Source organism: Onychomys torridus, chromosome 1 (assembly GCF_903995425.1).
Source record: "Onychomys torridus chromosome 1, mOncTor1.1, whole genome shotgun sequence".
NCBI classification, from domain to species: Eukaryota; Metazoa; Chordata; class Mammalia; order Rodentia; family Cricetidae; genus Onychomys; species Onychomys torridus.
In genome coordinates, this window is record NC_050443.1 from 66309392 (window position 1) to 66324222 (window position 14831).

The window sequence follows — 14831 nt, forward strand, 5'->3', positions numbered from 1 at the left end:
GAGAGAGATCTCTGTGGTTTCTTAATTACTAGGTCTGTTTAGAATTACTTTACAATTACGTTGTGTATATTTCCTTTACTCAGCTTTCTCCTTTTTATTACGATCTGCATAAGTGTAGTACTAGTGACTTGCACAACATAGAACAATATAGCTGTCCTCCCAAATTTCCTATTATAAACCTCTTCAATGTAGCCTCAGATAAATTTTCAGACAAGGGCAAAAAGGAGTCACATTCTTTGCCAAAATATTACATGGACTATCTCTAGGCCACTTGTTAATATTCCTCTCCTCTGAAACCTCTTGAGATAGGCTATCATTATTTACATTGATCTCAGCATGTTTCAAGCAGTACAGCCCATTACATCTGCTTTACACAATTATCTGCTTTAAAAATCCAAAATCCAAAATCCTCATTCTGACAAAAAAAAAACACAAAATCATGATCACCAGCCTTTCACAGCAATGTTCCTGTTCCCTTGTTGGCCAGTTTCTTGTTGTAGTCAGCATTCTATGCGTGAAAAGACACCATGATCAAAGCACATTTGTAAGAAAATATTAATTTGGGGCTTACTTAAGTTTACGAGGTTTAGTCCCTATCATCCCCTGTTGAGGGAGAATGGTGCCATATCTGGCAGACCGATGCTGGTAAAGTAGCTGATGTGGGTGATATATTGTGTAGCCCTAATAAATTCTTGAGGATCGGAGGACAAGAGCCAGCCACCTAGATAGACAGAGTCAATACACCTTTTAATCCTAGCACTTAAAAGATCTCATGCTTTCTCTTGGGAAGCACACACACTGAATGGCCTACCCTCCGGTAATCAGCTTGGTGAATACCCAATTGTCATCATAGAGCCTTATCCTAGTAACAGATGGGAAGTCAGATGCAGAAATCCACAAGCCAAGCCCAGGAATTCCAGTGGAAGAGATGGAAGAGGGAATTTATGAGCTAGGGCATCAAGATATGGAGGGAAAATCTACAGAGACAATGAACCAAGCTACTGTAACTCATGAACTTTACACCGAACGCTTTGGAACTTCATTGGGCTGGACTAGAAAGCCTGCATAGTGAGGCATTTGTGTAGCTTGGTCTGTTTAGGGCCCCTCTGGCAGTGGTATCAAGATCTATCCCTTGGTGTGGTGAGCGACTTTTATAGGCCGATTACCTATGGTGGGTACACCTTTGACACCACCTGAATCGCAAGGGTGGGAGCTAGGACTTTCTCAGTTGAGCATAAACCGAGGCTTTGCTGCTCCCCATGTGAGGCCTTATCTTTCTGGAGGAGGGATTTGGGGATTAGTTGAGGGAGAAGCTCAAGGGGTGCAGGAGGAGGAATGAGAGGGGACATGTGTTTGGTATGTAAAATGAATATAAATTTCTTAACCAAAAAAAAATAAGAAATCACATTGATGTGCAATCAATCAAAATCTTGAACAGACAGTAGTTGGAGCTGAGTCAAGTATAGTAGGGACATTTCCTTATGCATTTTTGCTTGTCATCAAGTGTCACACAGAGGTCTTAGGAAACTATATATTGCTGATGAGTTTGGTTATTGACAGTGGTTTTGAAGATCCCAGAATGTACCCTAGAATTATGAGTCCCTTTGTATTGAGTTTGAATGAAGAGGATTAAGTGAATTGTCTTTAGTATGTGTGAGGCTAAGATGGGATAGGATAATAGGGGAGGTGGACATCAATTCCATTCATGACTCAGACTACTGACTATGTCAGAGTGACCCATAAAACACAATAAATATAATTGAAAGAGGCAATACATTCAAAATAGTATATTCTTCTAAAAATGAAAACTAAATTATATATAAAAGAGATAATTTTCTGATAAATATAGAAGATCCAGAGAAATTTCATACATGATAAAAAAAAAAGACTTTTTTATTTAGGACACCTATAAATAAACCAAAGGAAATCTTTCATAGAAAATCAATTTCTTCTGTAATTATATTCAGTTCCATACATTCTACTAGACAGGGAAGGGAACAACTACCTGCACACAGTTATAGGTAATACTATTCTGGCCTGCAGACTGGCTGTCAGATATACATGGATTCTTGTTGTGTTAACTGTTCCTCTGGAGAAAACAAAAAAAAACAAAAAACAAAAAACAAAAAAACAAAAAAACAAAAACAAAAACACTTACTCTAACCAGACAGACAACCAAAGAAACAGCAAAGTAATTTCGCCATAGTCCAACTTGGTGAACAATGAGTTTATTGGGATTACTTATTTACAGGAGCATGGAGGAGTCAAATGCAGATATAGCACAAAAAGCTCCCATTCACCACAGCTGTACTTCCACAGCTGTAGTTTCACATGTAGTTTGCATGCAGTTTCACAGACCAGAGAACAGTGCTCAGACACCCAGAATACTCAGAGAATCTCCTCACCCTAGAAATTATTTAACGCTTCAGTAATTTGGGGGAGAGGTACTTGTCTTTGTCTTTTTTAATTATCAAGACAGTGCTTCTCAACTTTCTTAATGCTACAGCACTTTACTACAGTTCATGATGTGGTGATCCACAACCTTAATATTATTTTGTTGTCATTTCATAAGTGTAATTTTGCTGCTTTTATTAATATTAATGTAAATGTATGATAAGCAGGATATGTGATATGCAATCCCTGTGAAAGTGTCATTGGACCCCCGCTCCCCAAATGGTTAATGAACCCTAGGTTGAGGAACACTGCTATAGACCTTGTAAGGTTATCGAATTCCTCTGGTACATCAGCCTACCATACCTCAACTGTAAGTAATGTTTCTATTTGTAAGAACCTGCAGAAAAAAGGCACAAAATTTCTATAGCTGGTCGAGTGTCCTTCTGATAATACTCTCAACCAAAGGGCTATTATTTATCTCTCATAGCTTGGCTCAAATAATCTTTCTGCATATTTGCTTTTGCTTTAAGCATTGGACACTGCTTGAAGAATTTATTATTGCTTTGAGGATAGAGCTGAATCTCCAGAATGCTCTGCTTCTAATATGTTGGCTTTCCTACTGTTTTTCTCACTACTAGAATGACTGTCTTAGAAACTGTATGTGAATTTACCTTTCTAAGTGGTGATATTGTGTTCCCCAAAATATTGTTCACTCTAATAAACTTATCTGGGGTCAGAGAACAGAACAGCCACTAGACAGAAATGGAGGCCAGAAAATGGTGGCACTCATACCTCTAATCCTAGCCTTCTGCAGGCAGAGAACCATATAGATTTCTGTGAATTTAAAGTGACATTGGAAATAGCCAGGCATGGTGACTCACACCTTTACTCCCAGGAAGTGAGCCTTTAATCCCAAGAAGTGATGGCAGAAAGCAGAAAAGTATATAAAGCATGAGGACCAGGAACTAGAATTTTTTAGCTGGTTAAGCTTTAAGGCTTGTGAGCAACAGTTCAGCTGAGAGGCATCCAGTCCAAGGAAACAAGATTAGCCCAGGAATTGGTGAGATGAGGTGGCTGTGGCCTGTTCTGCCTCTTTGATCCTCCAGCATTCACCCCAATACCTGGCTCTAGGTTTGTTTTTATTAAGAAGACTATTTAAGATTCATACTACATCTGGCACCCAGTGTTTGTAGTACGAATTCACAAAAAAAGCCCTTAGCTGTAGCATTTTGGACCCCAGCTCAGACCCAAGCCACCCTCAACCAGTTGTGGTCAAGCACCCTGGTAGGACTTGCTGAATAAAGGAGAGAGAGGTGTAGCTAGAGAGCTTCTCTTCAGGTGCCACCAAGCTCCTGTGGTCCCACAACCCATGTATAAAATAATCTCACAGATGCTTATATTATTTAAACTGCTTGGACATTAGCTCTGGCCTACCATTGTCTAGCTCTTACTCTTATATTTAGCCCATTTTCTATTAATCTATACTTTGCCACGTGGCTTGTGGCTTACCAGTACATTACATCTCTCTTGTCATGGCAGAGGTGGAGGCGGCAGGTCTCTCTGCCTCAGTCTTACTTCCCAGAATTTTATTCTCTATTTGACCCACTTATAATTCTGGCCTAGCTACTAGCCAATCAGTATTTTATTTATACAGAGCAATACCCACAGCAGAGCGGCAAAAAGATCCTGAGTTTGAGGCCAGCCTGGGAGGCTTGCTGAGGAGAAGCTGCAGCCAGAGCCAAGCCAAGCCAATAACGGTGGTTGGACCATGGAGGCAGTAGCTGCTGATCCGAGTTGCTGGCTTCTTCTCATCATGTTGGTGACTTCAGTGATGCTGCTACCTGGGACGAAAGGTTTACTGCTACTTGTTTAAAGAAGAATTGCCAGGACTATTGTGTTACAAGAAAGCATCAGCAAAGGTCAGTTTGGAAAAGTTTGGCAAGACAAATGTGGGGAGATATTGCTCTGAAGATTTTCTCTTCTAGGAAAGAAAGTTCATGGTTCTGAGACACAGACATTTACCAGACTGTGATTGCTCCAAACCACAGAGGAGACAGACAGACAGACACACACACACACACAAAAAAAAAAAAAAAAAAAAAAAAAAAATCTGCAGGGAACCATGACCAAGCTTAATAGCAACTCTGAAATTTGAAATTTCCAAAAGGATGAATCATCCCACAAAGATGATTCCACATGGACTATGGTAAAGCCATTAAGCCGAATAACACCGTGGAAAGATCGGCTTTGGACTACAAACTACTCAGGACAATTTCGAGATGGCTAGCTGAGATGATACAGATTCACAGACAAATTGAACATGGAATTGTGACAGGCCCTGCACTTTTCCAATATGCAGAGACTGGGCAAATGATACAAGACTTGACAACCCCAAAGTTTTCTCTTCAGGATTCCATAAAGATGGCTTCACCCCAGAAAGCAGGAAGTAATTTTAAGAAAACTACACCCACATTCCCCAGAGGTGGGATGTGAGGTTTTTGGTTGTTTAATGAGTTTTGGATATTGTCATTTTTATGACAGTTGGTTACAAGTTGTTTATTATTAATTGTCAGGAAAAAGGCTGAACAAGGAGATTAGATGCTGAGTTTTTGTTTAAAAAAATATAGATATGAGGTAGATCATTGAATCTACTCTGAGGGAATAAAAGATAAAGAAATAATAGGATAAATGGGTAGATCATTGAATCTACTCTAAAAAGAATCTGGGAAAGATGTAAAAATGACAAAAGGTAGACTACTGAATCTATTATGAAAAGAAAAAGAGAGAATATGGATAGAATCAGATAAAAAGGGAGGGTATTGAATCCACTTTTTAAAAGGAATTACTTGTGTTAAATAGGATAAGTAATGAAAATTTTTTTGTCTGAGCTTATCAATGTTACTGGACTGGACATTGTTATTACATATAAAGGAGTTTTTTTTCTGAATCTGACAAGTGTTAATGGACTAGATATTTTTAATATAATTCTTGACTCTATATATTGTATGTACTTATTAGATAGTGTTTCTTGTATTAGTTATAAACTTTTTAAATTTTAGACAAAAAAGAAGAAATGTGGTGATATTGTGTTCCCCAAAATATTGTGTACCCTAATAAACTCATCTGGGGTCAGAGAACAGAACAGTCACTAGACAGACATAGAGGCCAGAAAATGGTGGCACTCACACCATTAATCAATCCTAGCCATCTGGAGGCAGGGAACCAGCAGGATTTCTGTGAGTTTGAAGCTACATTGGCAATAGCATGGCATGCTGACTCACACCTCTAATCCCAGGAAGTGAGCCTTTAATATCAGAAAGTGATGGCAGAAAGCAGAAAAGTATATAAAGTGTCAGGACCAGGAACTAGAATTTTTTAGCTGGTTAAGCTTTTAGGGTTTTGAGCAACAGTTCAGCTGAGAGGTATCCAGTCTGAGGAAACAAGATCAGCTGAGGAATTTGTGACATGAGGTGGCTATGGCATGTTCTGCCTCTCTGATCTTCCAGCATTCATCCCAATACCTGGCTCTAGGTTTGTTTTTATTCAGAAGACTATTTAAGATTCATGCTACATTATAGCTCATATGCCTTCTCCATTTGGTTATTTATTTTTATACTTTTGCAAATGAAAATAATAAGGAGTTGTAAAATGACCAAATATGGAATCTAATAAAAAAATTAACAATCCTTTTAGGAAATTATAGTGGTAAAATGAGAATAACTTCACCACAGAAGAAAATATACTTGTACTGTGACTTTATATGTTAGTCTCATATAATCTAATTTTCTGAATTTAGAAAAAAATCAGCCTTAATCTGAGTGTCTAATTTACTTGGAGAAAATATGAATATCTACCCTTATCTTTCTAAGTCAAAAATGACAAAATTTGCTTGTAATTCTTGAGACACTATATCACTGACAGATACTTTAAAGTGTTAATGAAGTGAAAAACATTGGCAGAGATTTTGCTGCCACCTCCTCAGAGCACACTTGACATCAGTGTTCTTAAGGCTGTAGATCACAGGATTAAGTACTGGAGGTAGCACAGTGTAGAGCACAGAAAAAAACCTGTCTGTAATTGATGGTACATGGGAGGGTAGCTTCACATAGACGAAGCAGGCAGTAGCAATGAAAACAGTGAAAACAGTGAGGTGGGGGATGCATGTGGAAAATGCTTTGGACTGACCTTTAGTACTAGGAATCTTAAGCACAGTGGAGAAAATGTAAAAGTAAGAGATCACCACACAGATAAAGCAAGATATGCCCACACAAACACCAACTCCAAGACTTGAGTAAATGACCACAAGTGTTTTGGAGCATGAAATCCTTAGCAATGAAGGGATATCACAAAAAATTTGCGGGATCATGTTGGAACCACAGAAGGGCATAGAAAATGTGCCAGCTGTATATATGGCTCCAATTATTATTCCAATAGCCCAAGAAATACCCACCATAAGAACACAGGTATCACCATTCATAATGACATCATAGTGCAGAGGATTGCAAATGGCAACATAGCGGTCATAGGACATGGCAGTCAGGACAAATACTTCTCCTGCTGCAAATGTAGTCATTAAAAATACCTGGAAGACACAACCAAGAATGGAAATGGAATTGTTGTGAGTTAGACTATTGACAAAGAAATTTGGTATTGGAACGGACACAAAAAAGGTATCCAGCAAAGATAAATTCTTCAGGAAGAAGTACATGGGTGTTTGAAGCTGCAGGTCAATGGTGATAAGAATGATGATGATGAGATTACTTATTACAGCTGCCATGTACATCACTAGGAAGAGCACTCCACATAAAGTCTGTAGCTCCTGGATGTCAGAGAACCCCATGAGGATGAATCCAGTTATTGCAGTGACATTGGTCATACTGGATTTCTTTAAGGCTCTTCAAGAGTAAAGAAACAATGAATAAAAATTAACATCACACAAATGATAATACTGACATACAGAAATGCTCAGTGGAAAGGGGTCAAGATACCACACTTAAGGTACAAATACATTTCCAGAAACTCTTATTTCTTTCTTCTTTCATCTCATAATCTTACCTTCTCTCCCTCTCTCTCCCTACTCTATATTCTCTCTGTGTCTGTCTTTACATCCTTCTCCATTCCCTTGCTCACTTCTCTTTGACTTTCTTCCTCTCTCTCTCTCTCTCTCTCTCTCTCTCTCTCTCTCTCTCTCTCTCTCTCTCTCATTCTCGTTTGATTATCCTTGAGGCTCTCCATATGCTAATCACATTCTGCAATTGAGCTATAGAACCTTAACTCCTTACCATTTTAAAATAAAGTCTGAGTAGCATGGGCAATGTGTGATATAAATTAGCCTTATTTTTTAAGTAAGTATTCATAATTAGACTAGGAAGAATTTTTGCCATTTGGAGGGGTCTTGTTTTCATTGAAGTGTTAATCTGTTGTTTTTTATGAATACTGTGTCTATTTCAGCAAGCTATAACAAATAGTTATGAATGTTTGAACAATAGAGTCATGATATATTGATATAAAGCTATGTAAAATGTAGAAGTTTCACTTAGTTCTGCAGCCACAAAATTGCATTTGTATTTGCTAGCTATATGTTTGGGTAACAGAAATTGGATAAATTTGCTAAGCATTTCTGTCAACTCTTAACAGTTTTCATCAAGAATTCTTAAGAAAATAATAATGGGGATTTAAATACTTTACCTAAAACCACAGCAAGTGCCCAATGGAAAGCTAATGGTAAGAGAAAAGCTTGACATCTCTCCAACAGTTTCCTTTGCATTTGATTTTCTTAAACTTTATGGAAAATTGTTGCTCAACTTTGAGGATAAGCATGGTGCTTTTCTCAAGCCAGTATAATCACTTTTCAAGGGTGAAAAAAAAAATAACCAGGATATTTACAGTTTATTAACACCTTGCAAAGCAAATAAAGCATCTAGTAAAACTCCCCTATCAGTTAAACAGGGGTTGCCTTTCTAAGCAAAGTAAACTGTAATTACCTAGAAACAGCTGAGACTATGTAATCAGACTGAGACAATAAAAAAAGCAGAGCCCAATCTGACACAGTAGTTTTTATGCTTTTTCCTTGTTTAATCATGGAGTTCTTATGAAGACAAGGCTATTCAATACAATTATATGTACTAAGTTCCTTTCTCACCTTTCATCATTATGTTCAATGTTTGATTTCTGTGGAGATCAGCTATTCCTAGTGTACTGTGACTTTCTAAAGCCAGAATCACAGTTACATAGGATTCCTTATTTTCTTGAATATTTTTATCATGCCATATTGTTTGTAATTCACTTTTAAATATTACCTGATATGTTCTCATGCCTGTCAAATGGTTATTTTTTTTTGTGCACACAATGTTATTTACTAGGTTAAAATTAACCACATAATTCTGTGTGTGGGGTGGAGTGTTGTGTGTGTGTGTGTGTGTGTGTGTGTGTGTGTGTGTGTGTGTGTGTTAGAGACAGAGAGAGAGAGAGAGAGAGAGAGAGAGAGAGAGAGAGGACTTAATGATAGAGACTAATATAGAGACTACAGAAGCATATTATTCTCCACTGGAGGAGGCAAAGATAAGAATATATAAGCATATACATATATTCTATTAAGCAACAAAAATCTTCAGATGTTATATTTTAGGTCAATAAATGATTACAATTTACAGATTCATCAGTTGGCTGCTTAAGCTTAAGGGAATTCCACCAAAGTTCTCCGGACAAGTATACAGGATAAAAATCTTTAGAGATGACATTTAGGAAAGCACACCTCTCATGCAACATAAGGATGGATCTAATTTGGACAATTTACAGATCAACTCTCTGTGTGCTCAGGAAGAAGGTATGAGAGAGGGCAGAGATTGAGCTATAACAACCAGGAGGCTTACAAAATACAAAAACAGGCAAATAGGAGAAATAAGGGTGAATCAATTAATGCTGAATTACATTGCTTTTCATATCTGTTCCAATATCCTCAACATCTATCGTATTATTTAAAATGTTTTTAGAGAGCATATTTTAACATTTTATTCATGGAAATTTGAAATTTGTACCTTAAAACAATTCAAATTCTTCACAATCCAAGAAAAGAGTTACTCTTCAGATACTTGTAGGAAGATTTTCCAGCAACATCAATTTGAGGAAGGGAAAATTTTTCCAGAAACATTATGGTACGCTTTTGCAGTGGATCTCCTGGAAGGAAAATAGCATGTGTAGATCTCATTTGGAAAACCTAAAATCATTTCATATTGTTGCATCTTTAATGTGAGAAAACTCAAATTTTCTTTGCTAAACTGTGATCATTTTTCATTGTGAGTATGCAAATATAAGACAAAAATAAAAATATTTCACCTTTTTGTAACCTTTAATGTGGATTTACTTGAAGCCTTATATAATCCAAACATTTCTAACAGACCTTTTAAAGTCACTTGGCTACTCCCTGGGAGTCCCCAGAGGCAAACCTTTCTGGATAGCCTTATTAAGAATCCTTGTCTTAAAACAATTAGTATTAGAATAATTCGTGCTTCATACAGAACACATTACCTAGTTCCCAGAAAATACACTGGGATAGAGCATGGAGAACATGCTCATAATTTCCCTGTAATTAATTTAATTATGTATCTCTTTAGTTACACAGTACATAGAGTTAGAGACAGCATTATAGTTTTTAAAAAGTGTTATAAAAATTATGAGTTATGATTAAAAACTCCTGCCATACCACCTGCATCAAATTCTTTTCTCAATGCTTGTGTCAAAATTTATTAAGATAAAAGATAACATGAGAAAAGAAGGACTGATTCTAGTTCATGGTTTTCAAATACAAGCGCATCATGCACAGATAGCATAGTTGTGGGTTCATGAAAGGCTGGTCACAGTGGACCTACAGTGAGAAGGCAGAAAGTGACAAGCTATACCACACTAATAATATTCTTCCCAGCTTCTTTTTTTTTCCTTCCCAAGACTTAAATATAGAAAATATAGCCACCAACACCCAGAGTACATCCTCCCACCAACCTTAAGCCACACTGGAAATCTTCTCACTTAGAGACACTTGGTCTCTAAAGTTAAATTCTAAATCTCATCAAATTCACAATGAATATTAGCCATCTCCACATTATTCCATATCAACTTGATTTTCAAAGGCATAACTTTAAAGCATAACACTACACAGTGGTTCTTGTAGGATCATGTGCATGCATATGAAATGTATAATGTTTTTCAAAGGCAGACATACTATGGCTTTGAGTTTCAGTGGACAATTAGATCATGTACAGATCATGAACTTAAAAACAGTTATTTTATTTTAAATTATGTCATTGTATGAGTTTGGCTTAGTAAGTACATGTGAGTGAGATGACATCAGAAGCCATAACAGATCATTTGGGCTGGAGTTATGGGTAACTCTGCACACCTTAATATGTGTACTGGAAACACAATCTGCCTCCACAGCAGGATGAGTATCAACTCTTAACAACTGAGTACATTACTCCAAGACTCTGGACCATAGACATTTTAATAATGTTGTAAGTGTTAAGACTTTTGGTATTTGGAGATTTATTAAATTAATTTAGCCTCATGAAATGAACATGAGACTTTCAGAAGTTTGGTATAAATGTTATGCTTAAAAGTGATGCATTTGGGCAGCAAGTAGTCAAGGCGTAGAGTTGAGATGGCCAATGTTTCTTGTTAATTTGTTGAATTTTAATATCAACTAAGAAAAACTATTTGATTATGTCTCTAAGGACATTTTCAGACAGGATTGACCTTAGTAGGAAGATGAAACCTGCATGTTGGTGACTCTTTCCTGGATTTATATTCTGGGAAGAAAAAGAGAAGTTGACCAGAATACCATTACAGTGATATAGGTAGTCATTTTCTGCTTTCTGATTGTAGATACACTGTGACCAGTATTTTGTGATCGTGCAACTAAGCTTTTGCTGTCATGTGGATTATACCTGCCAACCATGACCTAAAATTAATCTTTCCTTTCTCACATTGACTTTTATCTAATATTTTTTGGGACACCCATGAGAAAAGTAATTAACACAGGATGTATGAGTGGAGTGTCTTTTCAAAGTTCCTAAATTTTGTATTTTGGAACATTTGTTTAAAACTTTAATGCTGTCTCCAATTCTATGCAGTGTACAATTAATAAAATACATAATTAATTTAATTTGGGGGAAAATATTAGCAGTTCCTCATGTTGTATTGTAGTATATTATCATCAGGCTGAGTAACCTGGTATGTAAGAAATGGCAATTATTACAACACTAGCTATCTTAAGACATCTTCATGAGGATATCCCGAAAGGTTCTCCTTTGTGGATGCCCAGGATGTAGCGATGTGACTTAAAAATTCTTTTAGAAACAGTGTGATTAAGTGATAATTTCAGATGAATCCACATCAACAATTATGAAAAGGAATAATATTTCCCTACAGATTATATTTGCTTTCTAGTGATAAGAAATTATTACAGTTTAGCTAAGAACTTTTAATTTTCTCACAACTCTCAAGACACAACAGTGTCATGATCTCAGTGTTTCTAAATGGGGCTACATGTTCTATGTTCCTTTCAGATGATCCACTGCTGAATTGAACTCTAACATATGTGAAAACAATTCCTACCTCAAGCTGATCAGCTAGAAAATCTTCGTACATATATCTGAAGACTAACTCCTTTTTTAAGAACATGAAGAACCTGAAATGTTTTAGGTTTCAGATTTCAATTTTCCACTGGCAAATGATTAAATATTATATTTAAAACATTATAAATATGGAGGAAATTTGGGACAACTATTAAACAATGTAATTTAGCAGTGATCAATTCACAGTTACTTTTCCTGTTGATTTTTTTCTGTATTTCTCTAACCTTAATTCTGTTGGAATAGCCTGGTAATGGTCCGGAATCATAGCTCATTACCAAAATTCTTCCCACACACAGACAGGCTCTCTATAAGTTGTCTAAATGGGATCTCCTTGTGTTTCATTAGAGCTCTGTTTCTAAAGTGCCATCTCCAGAGATCTCTGTTGTGTATTTTTTCCTGTGAATTTTGGTTGAAAGCCCTGACTCTCAAGTAAGTAGACAACTGACTAATCTGTAAACCAAGAACTTTTATTGTTCTAAAGCATTCCAATGAAGAATTTTTCTGTTATTTCATAGAATACTTGTGCATGCTTATCTTTGAGTTCTCTAGTACATAATAAAATGCACCTATAATCTCTACATTACTTTTGATAATATAGTCAATGACACACACACACACACACACACACACACACACACACACACACACACACATACACACACACGCGCGCGCGCGAGAGAGAGAGAGACAGAGAGAGAGATACAAAAATTTGTCTTTCAAAGTAGTTAAGTAAATAACTTTGACATAGTAACCAACAACATAGTTTGAACACAAAACAGTTTCATCAGAACATATCATATTCTATTATATTAAAAGGTAAGCTTCAGGTTTTGAGAAATGGTTCAGTGGTTAAAAGCATTAGGTGCTCTTCCAGGAATTTTGAGTTAAACTCCTAGCAACCACGTGGTGATTTACAATCATGTATAATGGGATCTGATGTCCTCTTCTGGTAGAGCCCTCATAAATACATAAAATAAAATAAATACAACTTTAAAAATGTGAATGAAAAGGTGAAATAGGCCGGGTGGTGGTGGTGCACACCTTTAATCCCAGCACTCTGGAGAAAGAGCCAGGAGGATCTCTGTGAGTTTGAGGCCATCCTGGGCTACCAAGTGAGTTCCAGGAAAAAGAGGCAAAGCTACACAGAGAAACCCTGTCTCAAAAAACAAAAACAAGCAAACAAACATAAAAGGTGGAATAAAATTAAAATATGACATGGCAAAGAACAATACTCAAGAAAAAAAAATATATTTTGTCTTAGTTACTTTAAGGGAATGTTATGCCATAAGGAGCCTGGCATTAGAAAGTCACAACCCATTAGGGAAAGCTGATCTCCACAGATACCAAAGAGTAAACACAATAGTGAAAGATAGGAAAGGAATTTCACAAATATAATTGTGTTGGATAGGCTTGTCTTTAGAACTATTGAATAGAACACCAATATTAAACAGAACAAGGAGCTAAAGAACTACCAGTGTTGAACAGACTGTCTCAGAAAAAGAAAAGACAAATTGGAAACATTTTAGTTAATTTATCTTTTCTTCAGTCTTGAAGAGAAGTGTAAATTTGGGGTAGACCACCATTCATACTTATTCTCAGAGTTGGGCAACAATTGTCTCAAAGTTAAACAGAATCAAACCCAAACAGAATAATTGTAGATATGTCAAGCTTTTATCCTACCCTTCGCTGTCCATTGTGCTTTTACCAAACTTTAGATTAAGCAGCATGTATGTGTCTTATAGTTTTCTTATGATTACCATTAAAATGTTTTAAGAGTTGACAATGTTCAGTAAATAGGACCCGCTTCTGTTACCCAAACTCATAGTGATCTTATACAAAGGCAAGGTATATGTTATGGGATTAAAGGAAACCTTTAAACTTTATTTTTATACTTTTTGTATTTATTTTTTCATTTCACTCATTTGTTTATGCTTATTGATACATATTAATTATACATGATATGGAGTAATGTAATCCTTTGATACATGTGTAAATTAGGTAATGACCACATTGAGATACTTTTATATCTATACTCTTAATCACCTATCATGCTTCTATAGTCCATACATTCAAATTCTTTCTAAAGTTAATTTTAAATATATGCTATATTCATAAAAGAATTAATTCATTACTACATAAATGGAAACAAGTCCAAATTAAAACCATAAAATTTCTTCCTAAAGTTATTATGAAGTTATCCTAAAAATAAAACAAGACTAATTTATATCACACCTTGTTCATGCTACTCAGATTTATTTTAAAATAGTGGTGAATTAAGATTTTATGTATTTTTATATCTCAATTTTCGGTATCAATTTTATATCTCAATTTAAAAACTCACATAGTATGTACAGATCCTTAAGGAAAACATGGGGATGAAAGAGAGAGAGAGAGAGAGAGAGAGAGAGAGAGAGAAAACAATTAGAAAGGAGTGAAGGAGAGAAAGGGAGAGAGGAGAAACAGGGATGAAACAGAAGGGAGAGAGAGTGGAGTAGGAAGTAGTGTAAGAGGCTAGGATAAAGAAAGGACAACTGTATGCAAATGTGGTAGTACTTTTGGTAGTTTCTTGGCTCATTTGCAACTCAGAGGTTAAAATCTGGTCCTGTTCATGCTAAGAACTTGAATTTTTTTCCCAACACCCACTTTAAGCTACACAGAACATCACACCAGCTGCAATAATTTTTCTGGCCTCTGAGGGCATTCTCAGTCACAAGTACTCACCACCTCAAACACATATGTAGAACATAATTCAAAATAAAATTAAATATAATAAGCAAATAAAATAAATGAAAACTGTTATGTGTATTA

At 36.1% G+C, this 14831-nt stretch overlaps 1 protein-coding gene across 1 annotated transcript; it reads right to left on the bottom strand.

The window, feature by feature from the left end:
* Positions 1-6328: 6328 nt before the first annotated feature.
* Positions 6329-7270, bottom strand: LOC118586441 (olfactory receptor 14A2-like). The gene has a single exon (XM_036191600.1). It carries the CDS (start codon positions 7268-7270, stop codon positions 6329-6331), a length of 942 nt encoding a protein of 313 aa, XP_036047493.1.
* Positions 7271-14831: the final 7561 nt, after the last annotated feature.